The following is a 20,957-nucleotide window of genomic DNA, read 5'->3' as shown; positions in this document are numbered from 1 at the left end:
TATCAGTTATTTTTAGTGTGTTTCTGGTACATATGTATCATTTGGTTTTGGCAGTGTATCATCTAGATTAAATAAAAAATTTAAAAATCTTTATGTCTATGTTTGATTATAAATACTTTGATTATACTTTATTAAATGATTTAAACCTGGTTTTGTCAGTATATTTATTATGTCTATTTTTAATTAAAAATTTAAAAATCTTTACGTCTATCATTTGATATTTATATCTTCAATATAAACAAATTTGTTACGTAATGTGAAAAAAAATATTCATGGAAATTGACAAAACCAAAAAAATAACATTAAAAAGGATAAAAATAGTTGTTCAATAACATATAAAAATAATAAATATAACATTAAAACATTGTTTTATCATGAAATGCTACGCTATGTGAACTAAATCTTCTTCTGGTGGTGGTGTGACTACGCCCCTGGATTTTGGTGGATCATCATTGTCGCTAACATATCCGCACTTAGCCTTCTCACTTCCATAACTCCAAAGCAATGCTCCATATCTTTGACGCAGGTAATCAGGATTAAAATCAGCATAAGATATATTGATTTAGTCACTGATATACTCGGCAAATGCAGTAACATATAACCCACAGTCTCTACAAAAAATAAAGAATAAATTAAAAACTTAATGATACATTAAAAAGGGCAAATGAAAAAATTCTTGATACTTACAGGCTATCGCTTTCCTATGTAGGGATGTCTTGTGCAAATTCTATCATGAAAGGAACTTGAGGCTCCAGAAGTGAGCCACTATTGTTGTCTTTATATGCTTGGCAATCAGCAAATTTTGTGCGTTCATTTTCTTCAAAAAATCCACTGTCAAGTAGGTATGAAGGAAGCATTTTAGACAACATCTTGATCTCATGAGGAATTGTTTGTTTCCTTGTGCTAATTGATGAGTCAAAAACCCTTATCAACCTGTTTTTCAACTCAACAACAGCCAATACCCAATGGAATTGTTGATCACAGTTAATTGGGATGTAGACCTCATCTACAAGATGCCATGGTAAAGCAGCTGGTATTCCAAACCCTTTGATGATGTTAATTATTGACCTCTCATGTACAGATACAACTGAAGCGCGATCAATATGTTCTTGTGTAGTAAGACTATCATCATCATCGTCCATGTAATATCTATCATAACAGTTTTTTACATGTGACATGAACAAACAGTGGGTTGTTGTGTATCTGTATTGATCCATGCTGCAAAGTTTTGATTTTTTACGAAGGTAGTAAAAAATCACATCGATGTGCTATAAACAAAATGAAAACAGAGTAAGAAATTATTTACATCTAAACAATATAAAAAAAGAAATATAATTATGTGAATATAGTATGATACTTTTGCAAATTAAATAGTATGATACTTATACATAATGTATCATTGCTAATTAAATAGTATGATACTTATAGATAATGTATCATGATGTTATAATATAGTTATGACTAATACATATTTCATAAATAGTTTAATATTTTACCTCATCAGACCAACACTTGTTTGGCTGTGACATGGCATAAAACCAATTCTTGTTCATTGGAAAAGCAACAACAAAGTCCATCATCGTAAATCCAAAAGAAGAAGATCTTGATCTGTATTTATCGTCCGATGGGTTCCTGCATATATGATACATAAGTTTTCAATGTATGTACATAATACATAACACTCAATTATTTACAGTTTTTATATAACAAAGTATCATGAATTAGTTGTATATAAAATGATTACGCCTAACACTGAGAAAAAAAATGTATAAAACTTACTTATTGTTATGATTTTTTATAAGCCCCCTCAACAACCAATTCATGTAATCCTCAATCAGTTTCGGCGAAACTTTATCTGCAATGCCACATCCTTCGAACGGGAAATGGAGTCGAGCCATATCCTTCAATTTCTCTTTTCCCTTTTCGCTTGACCCAAAAGAAGTACAATATGGAGATTGAATCCTTCTCGAAGGCATTCTATTTCTATGCGCAGGAGTGACTGCATCAGTTTTAACAGCAATCTCCGTTATTGGAATTTCAGTGGGTAATTGACTGTCGGTCAACAAGTACTGACTGCTAGTTATATTCTTTGGATCGTAAGAATATAATGGTCTAGCATTGGTAGCATCTTTACCCAAATCTTTGATAAGCGCATCTATTGCTGCTTGAGTTGATGGCTATATTGTTGTTGAAGTTGAAGAATCCTGTATAATATGATGTAATGATTTTTAGAATAAATTTGTGTGTAATGAAATTATGTGTCATAAATCAAAATTGAAAAATGTACCGATGAATCCGTTGTTGTTTTTTCGGGCAACACATGAGGGATGTTGTGATGAACATTGTCGTCAACGGCTTGGTCCATGATATGTTCATTTAAATCTTGGTGCGACTGATGTGCGTCACCATCCTGAATATGCAGTTTTGAAATAAAAACTGTTAATATAATTTGTGCTGATACGTAACATTGATAACAATCACATGATACATAGTATTGATTAAATATGTATGATACATGACAGAATATAAAATGAGAAAAAAAATGATCATGATACAAATCATTGACTATATGTGCATGATACACAACATACCCAATGTATCATAAACATTACCTTTGAATCACTGACTATTGGTTCACCCTCATTTACGGCAACACCAACACCATCCACATCGACATCCCCTGCACCGTCGACGATATGATGCTCACCATTTTTACCAGAAAAACCACCACCATCCTCAGCTACACCACCCATATCATCGAGATCAACCGGTATTTGCTGAGATGTTTGTTTGTCAGACTGAAATGTGCTTGTATCAGCCTGAAAATTGATGTTCTCTTTGCTAATAGATTGCATCAGCTGGGAGTGATTTGCTTTTATCAAAATAATCAATTCCTCAAATTTCTTGTCAACCTAAAAATTGTAGATACATTTAGGATAAATAAAAGTTTGTTTAAAAATTACAAAATAATTTACTTACGTAAGTTTTCAAATATCCTTTCAACTCTTCAATATGAGGAATTATATTGTTGACATTCTGTGAATCTGCATATCCATGAACATCAGAAGCCGAGTTCTGAGAAACGTCTGGAACAGAACCATGTACATCAGCAGCCGATTTCGGTGACACTTGTGGAACAGAACCATGTACATCATCATCCGATGTCGGAGACACATTTGATTGATCAGGCTGTTTCTGTTCTGACACCTTCTTTTTTTGAATAATTGATTTTTTTCTTCTTTTTGACGGTGGTGGAGGAGATGTATCAGACACTCTAGAATATGTCCTCAATAATTGTTCTGGCGGTCTTGTGGAGAAATCATCTAAATCATCTTTCTCGTTTGGTTGTACTAATGGTATTGATGTAGAATGAGCATGTTCAACTTGAGCAATATCAAAAGCTTCAATTTCCTCTGCTGTTGGGACAATGTTTGAACATGCATTCTAAATGTATCACAAACACATAAGATAATTTAACTGTTAGATACAGTAATAATTCATAATGTATCACAAAGACATAAATAACGATATTCCATATACAAAAATAAAATTTTACCTTTTGGAAAATGGTGGACATAAGCATTTCAAACTTTGCCTTTTCAGACACAACTCTCCAATTGCATATTCTTGGGATGACATTGCGTTCTCTCACAGCTATTTCTGAATTTAAATTGGATGCACATTCGTATATCCAAACATTTAGTGCATATGGCATCCCATATAATCGGTACAACTTTTTACTAACGTCAAAATCCTGTCTAAGTGAACCAATTAGTTTGGAAAATGATAGCTGACCCCAAGGAAAATGTTGATATCTACCATCTTCAACCATTAGAAAGTCGACAATAGATATCGCTGTGTTATCAATAGTAGCTAATACAAATGTATGAATAAAGAACAGTATAGACATTTGAAGTGCATCCTGATTGCTCTCCCAATTACCCATCTTAAACCTTTGAACTAGTTGATGCTTTGTAACACTATTGACTGCCCCAGGGAAATACTTTTTAAAAAGCATACAATTAGTTTGTTCTGGGTATTTGAAATCATTGGTATTTCCTCTGACCTTAAGTCCTGTTAATAATGCAAAATCATCTATACCAAATTTCAGGACACACCCGTTGGAATGTCTAATATGCAACACATTAGGGTTGCTTTGTTCCAATTCTAAAAGCAATAAGCACTTAGTTATTTGGCCCTGAAAATTACATTTAGAGATGTCTAAAAAGGGTCCAAAAATTGTATCCTTAAACATTTGGATAACATTATCCCCCACGTATTTTTCAAAGTCCTTTAGGAAATTGTTGTTAAAGTTGACAGCAAACCTTATGGGATGTGTAGGTATATTTTTAATCTTGTACTTCAATGGCTGCAATTTGAAAATAAAACTGCAAATTAAAACGATATAGAAATATAACTACTAAATAAAACAACTAATAACTTAATGATACATGGTTTCAGTTTTCAGAATTTCATACTATATGAAAAACATGTGATACATGTCTATAACATGTATCATTGAATTAAATAAAACATTATAACATGTGATACATGTCTAATACATGTATCATAAACAACGACTAAACAACATACACAAAGAATCTATATGTATCATCAACTATATCTGATGAAACATTTATTAAACTTAATGAATGATACATTATAACAAGTTTCAAAACATGTATGAGTAGATCAACTAAACAACTAATACCTTACTGATACATGATATCATACAGGAATTCATTCTACATGCAGAACATGTATCATTACATTGACTAAACAATGTACACACAGATTCAACATGTATCATCAAGCACAGGTTATACTTTACTACACTTATTGAATGATACATTATAATAATTTTCAAAAACCTAATGATACATATAAAATATTATGAAACACAACAAATTCACGTATCAGTTGACCATCTAAAACACTATACACCCTTTTTAAAATGTATCAGCAAGCACACTTGATTCCTTAAAAATTTTACTAATTTAAACAACACCATTTTTAAGTACCAAAATACTAACCCGAGACAATGTAGGCCTAACAACAGTGTTTGCTGCTTCTTTTTTCCTTTTTTGTTGTATTTTTACAACCTTTGATTTTCGCCATGGTCTTTGTTTGAATCTTTTTGAAGATTCATAGGATCATGCAAAGACTTTTTCCTATTTTCTTTCCAATTATCATCATCGGAATCATATATCCTTCTATTAATTGACGGATCCATTACTATGAAGTAATAGAACAATTAACAAAAACGAAAAAGAGAAGAATATACGAATTGATGATGGATTAACTATAAAAAGGGTCTGGGTTCTTACGATTCAATATTAGGAAGAAATAGTCGAATATGGATTAAGAATAAAAAGAAGAAAATAGAAAAATCTGCTGGGTTGAAAAGATTCAAAGTTATGAAGAAATAGTGGGATGAAGACGATTAAGGAAAAAAAAGAAGTGAAAGGTGACTTTGGTAAGAACAAAACGGTAGAATGCAGTGGAAGTTACCCTGCTTCTATATTTTTTGAATTTTGAAATTCAAAATTTCAAAATTTAAAATTCAAAAACTGATTTAAGAGGTTTAAATGGAAAAAATTTAAAATTCAAAAACTGATTTAAGAGGTTGAGTGTTTTAATGGAGAAAAAATAGGCATTAAAATTGGTAAATGTGTATTATAGGAGAGAGAGTGTAATGTATCTAAAAACTTGCACTAAAATAAAAAAAATAGGGAATTATGTAATATTTAAAAAAAGTAGGGAAAATTGGAGAATATAAAAATTAAAGTTGTGTATTGAAGTTATTTTTCCTAAAAAAAATAGCATATAATGCATAAAAAGTAATTTACAAGGATACCCTCCACTACTATGGTAGAAAAGATGTAAAGAGGATCTTGAGGGGCAATTGAGTCATTCATCATTTTAATGCATGTATCAAAATCATTACATTGCTAATACCTAAAAATTCTTAGTATTACATTATAATGAAGTATATAACTAATGCAAACATTACTTGTACATAAATTAAAAAGAAGTACCAAATAAAATACTAATAATACACCAGATTAATTTTGCAATGTGCGAAATCTTACAAGAAAAACTTTTATAGTTCAAAATTGAGAAACAAGCTATAAATGATCATCATACATTTCATTTTTGGTGCTAGTATACGTATCAATCCCTTAATTAATATAGAAAATCACAATGGTTAAATAGTTCGATCAAGAAATATTTTTTATATAACTTTTTATTTTTAACTTTAGGTTTAAAATTACAAGATTAAAACACGATATATTTTATATGTATATTATTAATTTCAAAATAAAATAACATTTTTTTCTTTTAAAGCTACATATCAACTCAAACTCAATTTGACTCCTCTCTAGTAATGAATTTCTCCCAGTCTCTAATTGCCGGTATTTATTTGATCTCACTTTCTTTTTGTACTTAAAATCCTTTCTTATCTATCATAGTTTATTATGAATTTGGCTCCTTAACATTTTTTCCTCACATTACTTTAAAAAGAGAAAAAAAACGTATCTCCCAATTTCCAAATCTTTTCAAAAAAAATCATTAACTTTCTGAAAAATGATATGTATATTTTTTTATAAAAAAATATATTATTCATTCGATTTCATTGCATTACTTATAATTGCGACTCTTTTCATTATTCATGAGTTCATGTGTTGAAGAATGTTTTCGATATTTTCTTCTTCATCATATTTAATTTTCTTCTTACACCATTTCAACATATTTTTTCTCTTTAACTAAGTCTGATATTGAAAAATTTGATATACAAATATTCCAACAAAATAAATGAAAATAAGTTGCGAAAAAGGGGTTTCAAAGAAGCCAAAATTTGAAAAATATCTAGGACTTATTGCCAAGTTGTTCCGTAAGAGTGATAGAGAAAGAACTTATTTTAAAAAAAATAACATATGAAAACTGAAATAAGCTTTTTGAGACGAAAAGGTAAATCAATGGTGGGGTCTAACTCAGAAAATTTCAATTAAACTTTGTGAGAGAGAGGCATCAATTGAAAAATTACCAAGTCATTAATAATAAAATGAATTCAAAGTGTAAAATATCAACAATACAAAAAAAAATCCAAAATTGTTGATTTGTTGCAAAAAAGAATTTGAAAAAATAAACTTTGACAGAGAAGAAAGGATTTTAAAAACAGAAAGGAAGTGAGATTAAAATTAATTATGATAAAACTTTTTAGTTAATCAAACAAATTTGAGTCATAGATTATTTATATGACATGTCAAAATGTTAAAGGGATAATAAAAGAACCGAAGGGATTCATATCTAGAGAGGAGCCCAATCCACCAACACTAATACATTAAAACAGAGAAAATAAAATATGAGAAAATTACGCAATAAAGCAAACTTATACTATTTAATTACTCATCATAGAAATAGCTTGCTATAATTACCACTCGCGACTAACATTATACATTAATTATGTTGGTCGACTTTGAGTTTGTATAATTAGTCACGTTTGTATATGTATAATTCGCCAGAATATACAAATACATATGTATAATATACAATTTTTTAACCTATATACATATACAATTCACCTCTCTTCCACTCTCTGCCCTCTCTCTTCCCTCTCTCAATCTCGCTAGCCTCTCTCCTCCCTCTTCCAATTTCGCTTTTGATTTATACAAATGCGTATGTATAATATACATTTATATACAATTATATATACATAACAAGTCACCTCTCTCCCACTCTCTGCCCTCTCTCGCTCGCCTCTCTCCTCCCGCTCTCGATCTCGCTTGTCTCTCTCCTCCTCTTCGATCTCTCTTGCCATATATACAAATACATATTTATAATATACAATTATCTAACCAATATACATATACAAGTCACTTTCTCCCACTCTTTTCCCCTCTCTCGCCTCTCTCTCCCATTCTCGCTCGTCTTTCTCCTCCATATAACATATAACTATAAATTGTAATTATCAAACTATAGCTATGGAGAATAATTAATTATTTCTAAGTGACTATATGTGAAAGTTTTTCATAAAATATTTGGGCAAAGAAATTTATTTTTAATTATCTATAATTAACAACATATTTTGTTATTCATGGGAATATATATCCTATATATCCTTTCAATTTTAAAAAGCCGAAAAATCTTCTACAGTGTCCTACACGTAAAGGCCCGAGTGCTAAGTTACTCAATGATGACTCACTTATCAGATATTATATGAACAATAATCCACTTATGAGATATTAAATGGATCGATAACCCACTTATCATATATTAAATGAGTAATAACCCATTTATGAGATATTAAACGAGTAAGAACAGATTGTACCCTTAAATTTTAGCCAAAGGGTCAAAAAAACTGGCCAACCGGAAATCGGTCAGTGCATGCGGCGTGATGATGGAATCGTGCTCCAACTCCTACTCGGCCGGCAGTTTCTACGTCATTGTTGAGCCCTCTGTCATGGATGACCGTCAACTTGTAAGTTGGTACTACAATAGTACAGAGAATTTAGGTTATATATTTAATTTGCTGTATCAATTTGATTGAATGCTTTATTTTTATGCACAATAGAAATATTCAAACTTGATAAAGCTCCAATTTTGAGTGCAAATATAGACAACTAACTCATCAACGCTCCAATTTACAAAACAATCATATAGGTATTAGCATCATAGGGACAAGTTAGAGTGTTTAGTTGCAGGTTGAGAATGTCTATATATGTACTCACGATCTCGAAGTTGGAGTGCTTACTAAGTTCGAGTGTTTATTTATGTATTACCTTTATTTTATGGGTTAGTACTTTCATACTTACTTTGAACAATTCACCTAATTATCTTTTAGGTGATCTAGTAGTGTATGTAGAAGTTAGAACTCATAAATTGTTATGAACCAGACAATATTAGTTAGCTTATAATCTTGGTGTCTAGTTTAGGCTTTCTCATATGAAGCTTCAGTACGATTTTTAGGTGGTTTAATACTACTGTACTTCACCGCCATAGTTTCTCTTACTGGATTTTTTATAGATTATTTATCCATATGAGAGTTTCAGCTAAAGTTACTGGTTTTTGCTGAACCTGTATCTCGAGTGGCGGTTCTATCCCTGCTAAGAGGCAAATCCCAAATTAAGGGTCAGAAACCAGTGGGTGCGCATAAGAGACATTTGTTATTCAACATAATTAGAAGTAGCAGAACATTTTCAATTTGTGCACATAAGTGAAACAATGATCCCGCAAGGAAATTCATTGCTACGCGATATCTGTACTTTTTGAACTGAATAACGTGATGGAGTACTAGGAGGATTAAGGTGGCATTTTCTTCAAGGATTTTATATAAGAGAGCTTTGTACATAAATTATTTGTATCTCCTGGTTCTTGTATTGATGTTCAGTTGTCATCCCTTTTTAATTTGCTCTATTCAATAGTGCAAATGATGGTAAAAGTTCAGGTGCGGATGATGGAGGATTTATGTCTGAGGTCTTATGATTTTAGTTGCCTCCCCATCGGAGAGATGTTCCTTGATTATCATTCTAGTGGTAAACAGAATTTAATGCAGCATGTATCATTGTCCAATGTCCCCGCTTCTTCGAAGAATTGTGTAACCCTTAAGTTACTTAGAATCTCCTTTTATAACAAAGCAAAGAATGGATAATCTATGGTTGATAATAATACAGAAACTAGGATACATAGTTAATACTTGTGGTGTAGTTCGGATATTGATTCTTCAGTATCTATGGCAAATTGGCTAGTTTTTGGCTTTAGATTACACTGTTGGTACTGATCGAATTCTTGAGATTGTCAGCCATATTCTTCTAGTCTCGTGGCTCCTGCTTATTTGTTAAGATTGTTTTTCTGCTTGCTGTACATGAGCACTCAATTCGAAATTGGTAAAACTTTTGTGTTGCATCGTTCTAATTAGTTTTATAATTCGCACTACAATTTTATGTCTTAAATGGTTATAACTTATGTCTGATCTTAATTTTAAAAATCTATGTTTGTTGTTTCTGTGTGCAGCGGTTGCCAGACAAATTTGTCCAGGAACATGGAGATGAACTCCTTGATACCGTCAAGATTATTGTTCCCACTGATGATTTCTGGTGTGTGGGCCTGAAGAAGGCTGGTAAAATGATTTGGCTTCATGATGGTTGGCAAGAGTTTATGGAACATCATTCTGTCAACTGTTGGTACTTTTTACTCTTCAAATATGGACAGACCTCATGTTTCAATGTCCACATATTTGACCTAGCCGCTACTGAGATTGATTATCAACTTAGGAGTCATGGTAATGCTAAATCACGTGATGTGGCTCAGGAACTTTCTCACAGAAAGGATAAAATTGTTGGTGACAAGGGCTTCACGAGCTCCATTGAAATTGTGGATCTCTTGGAAACTGAGCAGGGACCAGAGAGTTCAGCTAAGTCATCTGAACTTCTGCATAGAGCCAAAAGACGTAAAATAGCATCTGGAAAGATTAAGATTACACGCTGCTATGAAACAAGAAGCAGAACAAACAAATTACATGATAACGGACAGCTATTAAATGCGAAGAATTTGAACATATCGGGCAATGGCAGTTTAACTAAGCCAGTAGGTGGAAAATCTGTTCGGCGAAGTATTAAAACTCCTATACACTCTGCAATGGCAACTGGAGGTATGACTAATCCAAATAATGAACAAGAGAGAAGTAAAACAAAGTACTTCATTTCAATGAAAGTAAAATATATGGAGATTCCAGATGAATTTGTATCAGTATCTTCAAATAAAACCAATTGCAAAACCAGCTAGTTTGTTTTCCAACCAAATATTTTAAGCTTGAAAATTTATCGGCATCATATTGAGATCTAATTTGATAAATGCAGATACAAGGAAATCCTTCACGAGCAAGCAACGGGAGAAATCTTTAGGGCGTGGAAGGTATGATCGTCGCGAAAGAGCACAACAAAAGGTATCAGAAACAAGCAAGGCCATTCAAACTGCCAAATCGTTCCAGAAAATCCTTATTTCTTGCAGATTCTTGAAAAATACAATGTAGAACGGAACTATATTCTGGTGAGCCTTTGTACCTATACATTAAACTGAACGTGTCATTTTTTTCTTCTTTAAACTGCTTTGTATCTCAATATATTCATACTCATGCATACTAATCTTTCATTCTTCTTGATGCATACTTCACAACGCGTCATAATCTGCAGAATATACCAGTTGAGTTTGTCCGAAAGTATATGCCAAAGACTTCAGAACTGATTGAACTTCAAGATACTGATGGAAATAAGTGGAAAGTCCGTTGCATTAGGAGGAAACTTCGGGTGCTTTTAAGCAAAGGATGGTTGAACTTTGTTACGGATAATAGTTTACTGGTAGGAGATGTTTGCGTCTTTGAGTTGCTCAAGGACGTTCAGGCTGTTGAATTAATACTGAAGGTGCACATGTTTCGCAATAGGGTGGAAGAAAATTCGAAAAATTTACACACTGGTAGCCTATCTGAACCAACTCTGTCTACCGGTAAAAATTGTATACTTCAGTTCGATGAAAGTAATCATACAAAGAGTTCAGATGCATTCAAACCATTATCTTCAGATAGAACCAATCACAAGACTGGTTAGTTTGTTTAACCAACATAAAATCTGAAGCTCGAAAAACTTATCTGCATCACTGAGCTAATTTGACGAATTGCAGATACAGAGAATTCATTCGGGCAGCAACAGGAGAAATCCGTAGTGCATGGAAGCTCTGGTAATCGTCGTAAAAGAGGACGACCAAGGGATGCAGAAGCAAACACTGGTTAGTTTGTTTAACCAACATAAAATCTGAAGCTCGAAAAACTTATCTGCATCTCTGAGAGCTAATTTGTTGAATTGCAGATACAGAGAATTCATCCGGACAGCAAGAGGAGAAATCCGTAGTGCATGGAAGTCTGGTAATCGTCGTAAAAGAGGACGACCAAGGGATGCAGAAGCAAACACTGGTTAGTTTGTTTAACCAACATAAAATCTGAAGCTCGAAAAACTTATCTGCATCTCTGAGAGCTAATTTGTTGAATTGCAGATACAGAGAATTCATCCGGACAGCAAGAGGAGAAATCCGTAGTGCATGGAAGCTCTGGTAATCGTCGTAAAAGAGGACGACCAAGGGTTGCAGAAGCAAACACTGGTTAGTTTGTTTAACCAACAGATCTGAAGCTCGAAAAACTTATCTGCATCACTGAGAGCTAATTTGATGAATTGCAGATACAGAGAATTCATCCGGACAGCAAGAGGAGAAATCCGTAGTGCATGGCAGCTCTGGTAATCGTCGTAAAGGAAGACGACTAAGGGATGCAAAAGCAAACAGGGCAACTACTGCTGCCAAAATGTTTACGCCAGAGAATCCTTACTTCATGATAACTCTTGGAGAATATCACGTGGTGCGGAACTATATTCTGGTGAGCCTGTCTACCTATACAATAAACTAAAGTTGTCTGATTTCCTTTGTTTTTTTTTGGCTGAAACTTCTTTGTATCTTAATATGTTCTTTACTCATGTAAAAACTAATTTAACATTCTTATTGTATCTTGACACATACTTTGCAATTTGTCCTAATCTGCAGAATATACCACCTGATTTTAGCCGAGATTATATGCCAAAGACTTCAGAACCAATTAAACTTCAAAATTCTGATGGCAGTAAGTGGACTGCACATTGCGTTAGGAGGAAAACGTGTATGTTTCTAAGCAAAGGATGGGTACATTTTGTTAGGGATAATAGTTTAGTGTTAGGAGATGCTTGTGTCTTTGAGTTGATCAAGGGCATTCAGGCTGATGAACTTACGCTGAAGGTGCATATATTCCGCAATAAGGCGGAACAAAATTCAATAAATTGACGCACTTCTAGTGATCTGAATATATATTGTCTATTGGTAAATGAGGGAGGTGATATTTTTTGAACAGTCTTCGTCACCTTTTTTTTCTTTCCAATTGGAGCCTTTGTAACTCCAGCGGTTGACATGTCGATATTAGAAATACAGAGGCTATTTTCTTGATATTCTTTTGCCCTTTTTCGTTTGTGCATTTTTTTTCTCCCATGCTTTCCGTTGGTCAACAATCAGCTAAAATTCTCCAACAGAGACTTTTGCCAGGTACTTCGAATATTTTTTAGCAGAATGCCAAAATTGCTAATTTTAAGTAGTTGAACTTTTGTTCAAGTGTGTTATGCAACAAAGATTGGATCACTTCATATGGAGTGATGCTCTATTTTTTCCTCAGAAGTTGCATAGACGAGCATATTAATGAGCGAGACTTCTTGGTATAATGGCCAAAGAAGAATATTGACTGAATTTTTGAAGTGTATAAATAGCGAAAAATGGCCCATTGCTCCATTTACTACATAAGAAAAGCAAAAGGGGCAAATGCCCTATGAGAATCTTAAGATTTTTGTAAAAAAAAATTCTTTTACATTTTCTCCTTCAACATAAAACAAGCACATGGGGTTAAGGTCGTGTCGCGAGTTCATCTATTCTCTTGAAATTTGGCAGCAAAAGAGGCAATGGAGAAGGGTTTTTCATCCCTCAAAATAGTGCAAATCCCTCTGGTTGGTTTGTATTTGATTTCTTGAGACTTTTTCTTGAATTTTTTTATATTTTAGGAGTTGCAACAGTGGATTTGGGAAGGGGAAGGCCCTGGTGAGATTTAGATCTGCAAAATTAGATGCAAAATGAACTTAGATACCACATGATTATTAACATTTTATTGAACTGTACTTTTACTCTAGTAGTGTTGTGGAAGGTGATCACCTCACCATCAATGGCTACGCAAGACTTTCGCTCTCATAGTGTTGTTGTGAAAGGTGATTACCTCATCATCAATGGCATGGCAAGGCTACCCTTATTGACTGTTAGACGATCTTCAAAAGGCGACACAAACAGTTTTAAATTGCAACTGCTTCTTGAATTTCTAAAGGGCACACAATCAGTTTTAGATAGTTCTTTTCTTTTCCTTCCTTTTTTTTGTCTAATTTATTTATTTGAATACAAGAGATATCATCGACTAATTTCATGCCACCTTTCTTCTTATTCATTTTTGCATTAGTTTGTCTTCAACAATACACAACACAATTAACCATCATAAATAAACAATAATAGTCGTGAAAATTAGGTATTAACAAAAGTGAAATATCTTAATGCCTCATCTTATATTTGTGTTGCGCGCAACAATTCATCAATTCTCATTATCACAACTATGATGTTGATGATAATTTTATAATCAAAAAGTAATCTCATGGAACTAATTCTTTAAAGTATGAATTCACCCTTATAAAATGGTCTCATGAAAAATCATTTTTAGAATATGAATCATATCTCTGTAAAACTAGAAGCAACTCCTTATAAAAGTTCTCCGGCTAGTATTGTTTGGTGTTATTGAACAAACATTTAATAGTCAATTTTACAAACATGTAGTGCTGATATTTAACTCCAATCTTAGTATAATATGCAAGATAGGAGGTGATGGACTGCACGCAATTTATGAGTTCTCATTTACACTCAACCACAAAAAGTGAGCATAATACAAATCGAGTAAAACTCAATGCATTACAAAAAATTTATAAACATTTAGTGCCATGATTTAACTCCATCTCGTTGAATTATTCAAGAGAAGAAGCTGATAAACAGCACTAATTTTCTGAGTTTTTCAGACCCTAAACCCACTAATTACATACAATCATGATCGTCCTTTTAGGCTAAAAGCCATTATGGACTCAAGGTGGTCTTTCTAATTGACTAAACACGCCTTGGGTGTTGGGTCATTTTAGGCCGATGCTTAAATTCGGATTTGGTTTTGCTCTATCCTAGGGTGATTAGAATTGGTATAGAAGTGACGGTTACCCGAGTCGGACAGACAACGGGGTGAAGCTAATAAACGACGTTGGATGACCGCAAGCCAACTATTCGTTTATTACTTCCAAAGATTAGACTTGTGTGTTTTTCTGAAGGAAGCCGTGGTAAGCCACGTAACTTCATTTGTCCTAATGCAAACTATTTGTCAATTGACGAAAATTATGCCATGAAATGCAATGATAATATACACAAAATAAAATAAATAATAAATAAATACAATATACAAATAATCAGCGAAATATAAAAATACAAGTTATAACATAACAAAATTTCCTCAATTTGAAAAAAAATTAAATTCATATTGGTTAAAACCTCTAAACTCCCCCAGCAGAGTCGCCATTCTGTTTACATCCCTACTCTTTTGAAATAGGACGAAACGTCGCGACAACTTGAAAATAATTAATTGATTCAATTTTAACAAAGTTTTAAAAATAAACGAGTTTTAAAATGAGTCGCCACCTAATTTTAGGAAAAACTAGGAAACCGATTATTAATCTACGAAACCAAATTGATTCTAGGTAAGGGGTTCAAGTTATTCCGAAGGGAAGGGGTTAGGCACCCTTCGGAATCCACAAATGTGGTTCCCGACTGAATTCATTTTTTTTTTCAAATTGAGGAAAAATATAAAATAATGTACAAGTATAATAAACATTGAATATGCACAATAAAATAAAATAATAATTATTGGCCTAAGGTTTGCCTAACGTCAATATTTACAATAATGAAATAAAAGGAGAAGCACCTCCAGGTACCTGTAAAGACACTTAGTAAAAGAGTTAGTGCCAAATAAATATAAATAAAAATGAATAACTCAAATAATAACTTAAGAACAAAAATCCGTCTTATTGACATGGGAGACCTTGGAAATCGACGGTAATTTCTTCATCGGCCCATTTCAACAACTAAAAATATATATAAACTTGAATTAGATTTCCGTCTTTAAAAATGGGGAGGCCTCCAAAACCGACGGAGAGTTTTCTCATTGGCCCTTTTCAACGTATAAAATATATAAACTGAACATCAACAAAACATAACAAACTTATCACAAGAGAATATGGAAAACAACAACCAAACTAAAATAACATAATTAGAAATGGAAACAACAATAACGTAATATATAAAAATTAAAAATAACATTAAAATAGAATAATAACAAAATCCTGAAAAGTTAAGATAGCAAATAGTTGACTAACAATTTTAAAATAATAGTAATAATAAATAAATAAACATCGAATCGTAAAATAATGCTAATATTAAAACTACAATAAACACAAATATTGATTGACTTTTAGAACTACATTAAACTAAAAAACAAAACAAGCTACATATAATAAACAGAAAACATAAAAGAGCTGGGAATTAAATAAAACAAGGCTAAGAAAAAAAAATTTACCTGGTTCTGGACAGCGAACCGGAACTCCGAGTTTGAAAGAGACGACTCCACCTCCTCAACTCGAAAAACCACAAAAACACTTTAAAATTTTTTGAACTATGGGAACCAAGAATTCTCAAAATTTTATGAGCATTCTTTTATTTTTCCCTCCAATCCTCCTCTAAAAATAGTGAATGAAGTGGGCTTATATAGAAACCCAAAAATACTCAAAAAGGATGAAATACCGATGTGGGGCTATTGCAAAATTGAAAAATTGTTTGAGAGACAATGTGGGAAAGTCAATTTTTTTTTTGTATTTGACTCAAAATGTATGAATTTTAAAATCATCGGACCAAAATTTGCTATTAAATAAATAAAGCTTCAAAATCACGAATTTTTAAAATGTTAGGCCAAAATTGGGTGTCAACAGCTGTCCCTTTCGTTGTGTATGATTGATGAAAGAAATCGTGGACAACGAAAATTGACAAACCCAATTTTGACCGAACACATGACCTTTGTAGAGAAGTACGGTTGCATGTGGTGGAAGTCAATCCCAGACCTGTCTCCAAAAGGTTCCATGATGCGTTGCGTCCTTGTTGAAGTAGTATGCACCTGTTTTTTTTTTTTTTATCTTCTTTTATTTTTTTTGTTGAAGAAATTCATCCTTTCGAATGCTCTTGACAAAGACTGAGATAAAACTCGTCAGCTTAAAAATGCAATTTAAATGGGAGACAGTGACTTCCACCGTGTCGACACTCAATTTCTCTCCTCGGCATTTAACGTCAGTTGACGTTGAGGGATAAATATTTCCTTTGAGATGCACGATTCTTTTTCTTGCAGTGCATGATTGCTTTCAGGGCATGAATATCTTCCTGCGATGTTCAAATTTTGCGAGGGATGAATTCTTCTCGCGATGCATAAAATTTTGCGAGGGATGAGATCTTCTCGCAGTGCATAAAATCGGCAAGGTATAAAATCTTCTTGCGATATGTAAACTTTTGCGAGGAATTGAATCTTCTCGCGATGCATGAAATTTTGCGAGGGATGATATCTTCTCACGATTCATGGATATTAATCCGTGATGCATGAATATTAACTCGCAATGCATGAATATTAACTAGTGATGCATGAATTAACTCGCGAAGCATGAATCAACTCTCGATGCATGAATTGACTCTCGATATATGAATATTAACTAGTGATGCATGAATTTTCTGCGAGGTATGAAATCTTCTCGCGATGCACGGAATTTTCTGCGAGGTATGGAATCTTCTCGCGATGCATGAATTTTCTGCGAGGTATGAAATTTTCTAGCGGTGCATGAATTTTCTGTGAGGTACGGAATCTTCTCGCGATGCATGAATTTTCTGCGAGGTATGAAATTTTCTCGCGATGCATGAATTTTCTGCGAGGTATGAAATCTTCTCGCTATGCATGAATTTTCTGCGAGGTATGGAATCTTCTCGTGATGCATGAATTAACTAGTGATGCATGAATTCCGCAAGGTATGAAATCTTCTTGCGATGCATACATTTCAGCGAGGTATGAAATCTTCTCGCGATGCATGAATATTAACTCTCGATGCATGAATATTAACTCGCAATGCATGAATATTAACTCGCGATGCATGAATATTAACTAGTGATGCATGAATTGACTCTCGATGCATGAATATTAACTCGCAATGCATGAATTAACTCTCGATGCATGAATATTAACTCTCGATGCATGAATTAACTAGTGATGCATGAATTTTCTGCGAGGTATGAAATCTTCTCGCGATGCATGAATATTAACTCTCGATGCATGAATTAACTAGTGATGCATGAATTCCGCAAGGTATGAAATCTTCTTGCGATGCATACAAATCTGCGAGGTATGAAATGTTCTCGCGATGCAGGAATATTGACTCGCAATGGATGAATATTAACTCTCGATGCATGAATTGACTCGCAATGCATGAATTAACTCGTGATGCATGAATATTAACTAGTGATGCATGAATTGACTCTCGATGCATGAATATTAACTCGCAATGCATGAATTAACTCTCGATGCATGAATATTAACTCTCGATGCATGAATTGACTCTCGATGCATGAATATTAACTCTCGATGCATGATCTTCTGCGGGGCATGTATATCTTCCCGCGATGCATGATTTTTAACGAGGCCTGGATGGCTCGATAATGTTCCAACTGCAACGAGGTGGATGGCTCGATAATGTTCCAACTGTAACGAGGTGGATGACTCGATAATGTTCCAACTGTAACGAGGTGGATGGCTTGATAATGTTCCAACTGTAACGAGGTGGACGGCTCGATAATGGTCCAATTGTAACGAGGTGGATGCTCGAAAATAGTCCAACTGTAACGAGGTGGATGGCTCGATAATATTCCAACTGTAACGAGGCAGATGCTCGAAAATAGTCCAACTGTAACGAGGTGGATGGCTCGATGGTTTACAACTATAACGAGGTGGATGGCTCGATAATATTCCAACTGTAACGAGGTGGACGACTTGATAATATTCCAACTGTAACGAGGTGGATCGCTCGATAATATTCCAATTGTAACGAGGTGGATGCTCGAAAATAGTCCAACTGTAACGAGGTGGATGGCTCGATAATATTCCAACTGTAACGAGGTGGATGACTCGATAATAGTCTAACTGTAACGAGGTGGATGGCTCGATAATATTCCAATTGTAACGAGGTGGATGCTCGATAATATTCCAACTGTAACGAGGTGGATGCTCGATAATATTCCAACTTCAAATGAATTTTTGAGATCCTCTCAAAAATTCTGTCCCAGTTTCCATTATGAAGAGAAACGGAAATCTTACTGGGTATATGACTGAGCCGTTGTGGCGCCTACGTATCCCATTGGAGCAGGAATCAGGTCAAACGTAGTTCCCCTCTTGTGGATGACGAGTGCTGCAAAGAATCTAAAAGATTATCAGTAGAAAATGCACAATATGAACATGATGGAGTATGCAAATGGTATCCTTTGCTATATTCAAAGCCTAAAACAAGACATATCACATTTTGGGGATGGACAATCCAATGAAGTAAAAATAGGCGTCTCACATATATAAGATTAACTTAACAACACCTTTTATAATGAACAACTCAAAAGACAATTTTTTTTTTCAAAAATAAAAATGCGATGAGATAGTCAATTTTTCACCACGATTGGTACCAACAGTTAAGATTGCAGGCAAATCTCTCATTCTTTTCTGTTTTATTTTTTTAAGATTGAATTAAGGTAATTCATACAGCTTCAAGTGGTACCTCAAATATACTTAAGGATTGACAAGATCCGTTCATCTTGTTTCAAACGAAGATTTTGAATTGTATCAATCCTCATGTTTTAAGTGCCCTCGCGACAAAGGCTAGTCATATTCCACACATATTTGAAACATTTGGTTATAGGACATTTTTCAGAGTGCACTCACACTCACAAGAATGTTCAATGCACACAACTGTGATACCATATGCTTGACCCTTATGTAAATCTCCACTAATGTGAGAACATTTGGAATGAGATCATGTAGGGCTTGTCATTGGCTTGTAACGTAGGGTTAGGGATGGGTAGGATATTTATTTGAGATAAAAGTGACTGAATTCCTCCTTGAGTGTTACACAGAATTTGTGCTCTTAATGATTGGTACGCCTTTGGCGTTAGATCCTCTTCATTGTTCTCCCAGTTTTCAAATTCTTTTGAATTCTCATTTTGAACACTTTCCCCCTTTTTTTTTTCTTTTTTTCTTTTTTTTTTGTTTTTGAGCTTTTCTCTTCTTCTCTTTTTTTCTTCTTCTTTTGATTCCTTATTCGTTGAAGCTTTTCTTTATTCACTTCTTTATTATAATGATTTTTTCCTTTTTTTTTGGAGTATTTTTCTTCCAACCTTTCACTAGTCCTGTAAAGGAATTTTTTGCTTTTCTTTAATTCTTCCACACTTTTTTTTCTCTTTTTCTCTAGAGTCTTTGCTTCCTTGGTTTTGAGAGACTCAATATCTTTGCTTTTTGAAATTTCAAACATTGATCTCCTTTTATAATTTTCACATTCTTTGTGCACTCAAGAAGGTTGGACCAAGAGAGGATAGTGCTCGTAAGCACTCAAAAGGGTAGTGGTTAAAATGTGGTTGTCCAAATGAAGGTTTCAAGCTCAAAATGAGAAAACTAGGGATTAATGTAATTTGGTAGGCTTTGAAAGGCATAATCGGGTCAAAAAAGGCCTACAATCCTTCCTCACACCAAACCTTACTCATGATTTCGCCTCAAAAAACATTCAGGTCAAGTTCTAGATCAACAGTGTAACACAATTGAACTTTGATCAAAATCTCACCACACAATGCACATGATACATAAGGTTAGTTTTATTCTTATCTTGATTGAATGCAAGAGAATTTTCAAGCATCACAAAAGTACAGATAAGAGGTACCACGATAATCTGTAGTTCACCGCAAAGCCAATCTTTTCAACCATATCGAATGTATTTACACACTCTTAACTGCATAGGTTCCGACCGAGTTGAAGACATGACTCTTACAGTATGTACAAATATTTTTTTTTTAAAAATGATTACCGAACCCGAGAAAGGCTGCCTACGTATCTCATTAACATGAGAATCAGGTACGCGTAGTTCGTGCAGATATGAGTTGAAAAATATGCACAAACTTTTTTTTTTAGAAAAAGATAATACCGAACCCAAAAA

General features: G+C 33.7%; 2 protein-coding genes, 1 long non-coding RNA gene and 2 other non-coding genes across 6 annotated transcripts; 1 reads left to right on the top strand and 4 right to left on the bottom strand.

Moving 5' to 3' along the window:
* Positions 1-2,302: 2,302 nt before the first annotated feature.
* LOC104648927 (uncharacterized) lies at positions 2,303-3,176 on the bottom strand. Its single transcript, XM_069288533.1, has 3 exons — positions 3,173-3,176; positions 2,980-3,086; positions 2,303-2,912 (listed from the first exon to the last, which is right to left on the bottom strand). Exons 1-3 carry the CDS (start codon positions 3,174-3,176, stop codon positions 2,559-2,561), a joined length of 465 nt encoding a protein of 154 aa, XP_069144634.1. The 3' UTR covers positions 2,303-2,558.
* Positions 3,177-8,284: 5,108 nt separating this feature from the next.
* LOC101263629 (B3 domain-containing protein At4g01580-like) lies at positions 8,285-13,017 on the top strand. Of its 2 annotated transcripts, XM_069288174.1 has the most exons (6): positions 10,909-11,049; positions 11,193-11,598; positions 11,677-11,781; positions 12,046-12,150; positions 12,228-12,421; positions 12,586-13,017. In XM_069288174.1, exons 2-6 carry the CDS (start codon positions 11,223-11,225, stop codon positions 12,856-12,858), a joined length of 1,053 nt encoding a protein of 350 aa, XP_069144275.1. In that variant the 5' UTR covers positions 10,909-11,049; positions 11,193-11,222; the 3' UTR covers positions 12,859-13,017. The 2 variants fall into 2 exon arrangements, with proteins under 2 accessions (XP_025888129.1, XP_069144275.1); XM_026032344.2 differs by lacking the exons at positions 11,677-11,781; positions 12,046-12,150; positions 12,228-12,421; positions 12,586-13,017 and adding exons at positions 8,285-8,482; positions 10,015-10,651 and having other exon boundaries at positions 10,860-11,049; positions 11,193-11,443.
* A 356-nt stretch (positions 13,018-13,373) lies between these two features.
* On the bottom strand, positions 13,374-16,401 carry LOC138337794 (uncharacterized). The gene is made up of 3 exons (XR_011211239.1): positions 16,262-16,401; positions 13,768-13,877; positions 13,374-13,669 (listed from the first exon to the last, which is right to left on the bottom strand). It is a non-coding gene; the product is annotated as an uncharacterized lncRNA (long non-coding RNA).
* LOC112942100 (small nucleolar RNA snoR97) lies at positions 14,423-14,527 on the bottom strand. Its single transcript, XR_003247978.1, has one exon. It is a non-coding gene; the product is annotated as a small nucleolar RNA snoR97 (small nucleolar RNA).
* On the bottom strand, positions 14,580-14,687 carry LOC112942099 (small nucleolar RNA snoR97). The gene has a single exon (XR_003247977.1). It is a non-coding gene; the product is annotated as a small nucleolar RNA snoR97 (small nucleolar RNA).
* Positions 16,402-20,957: the final 4,556 nt, after the last annotated feature.

Source organism: Solanum lycopersicum, chromosome 8 (assembly GCF_036512215.1).
Source record: "Solanum lycopersicum chromosome 8, SLM_r2.1".
In the NCBI taxonomy this organism is placed as follows: domain Eukaryota; kingdom Viridiplantae; phylum Streptophyta; class Magnoliopsida; order Solanales; family Solanaceae; genus Solanum; species Solanum lycopersicum.
The sequence above is the reverse complement of the archived record's forward strand: the minus strand, read 5'-3'. Positions and strand labels throughout refer to the sequence as shown.

Coding starts and splice junctions, on each gene's coding strand:
- LOC104648927 (XM_069288533.1), bottom strand. Junction 2,913..2,979: donor AAGGATATTTGAAAACTTAC/GTAAGTAAATTA, acceptor TACAATTTTTAG/GTTGACAAGAAATTTGAGGA.
- LOC101263629 (XM_069288174.1), top strand. CDS start 11,223: ATGCCAAAGACTTCAGAACTGATTGAACTTCAAGATACTGATGGAAAT. Junction 11,599..11,676: donor TAGAACCAATCACAAGACTG/GTTAGTTTGTTT, acceptor GACGAATTGCAG/ATACAGAGAATTCATTCGGG. Junction 11,782..12,045: donor GGATGCAGAAGCAAACACTG/GTTAGTTTGTTT, acceptor GTTGAATTGCAG/ATACAGAGAATTCATCCGGA.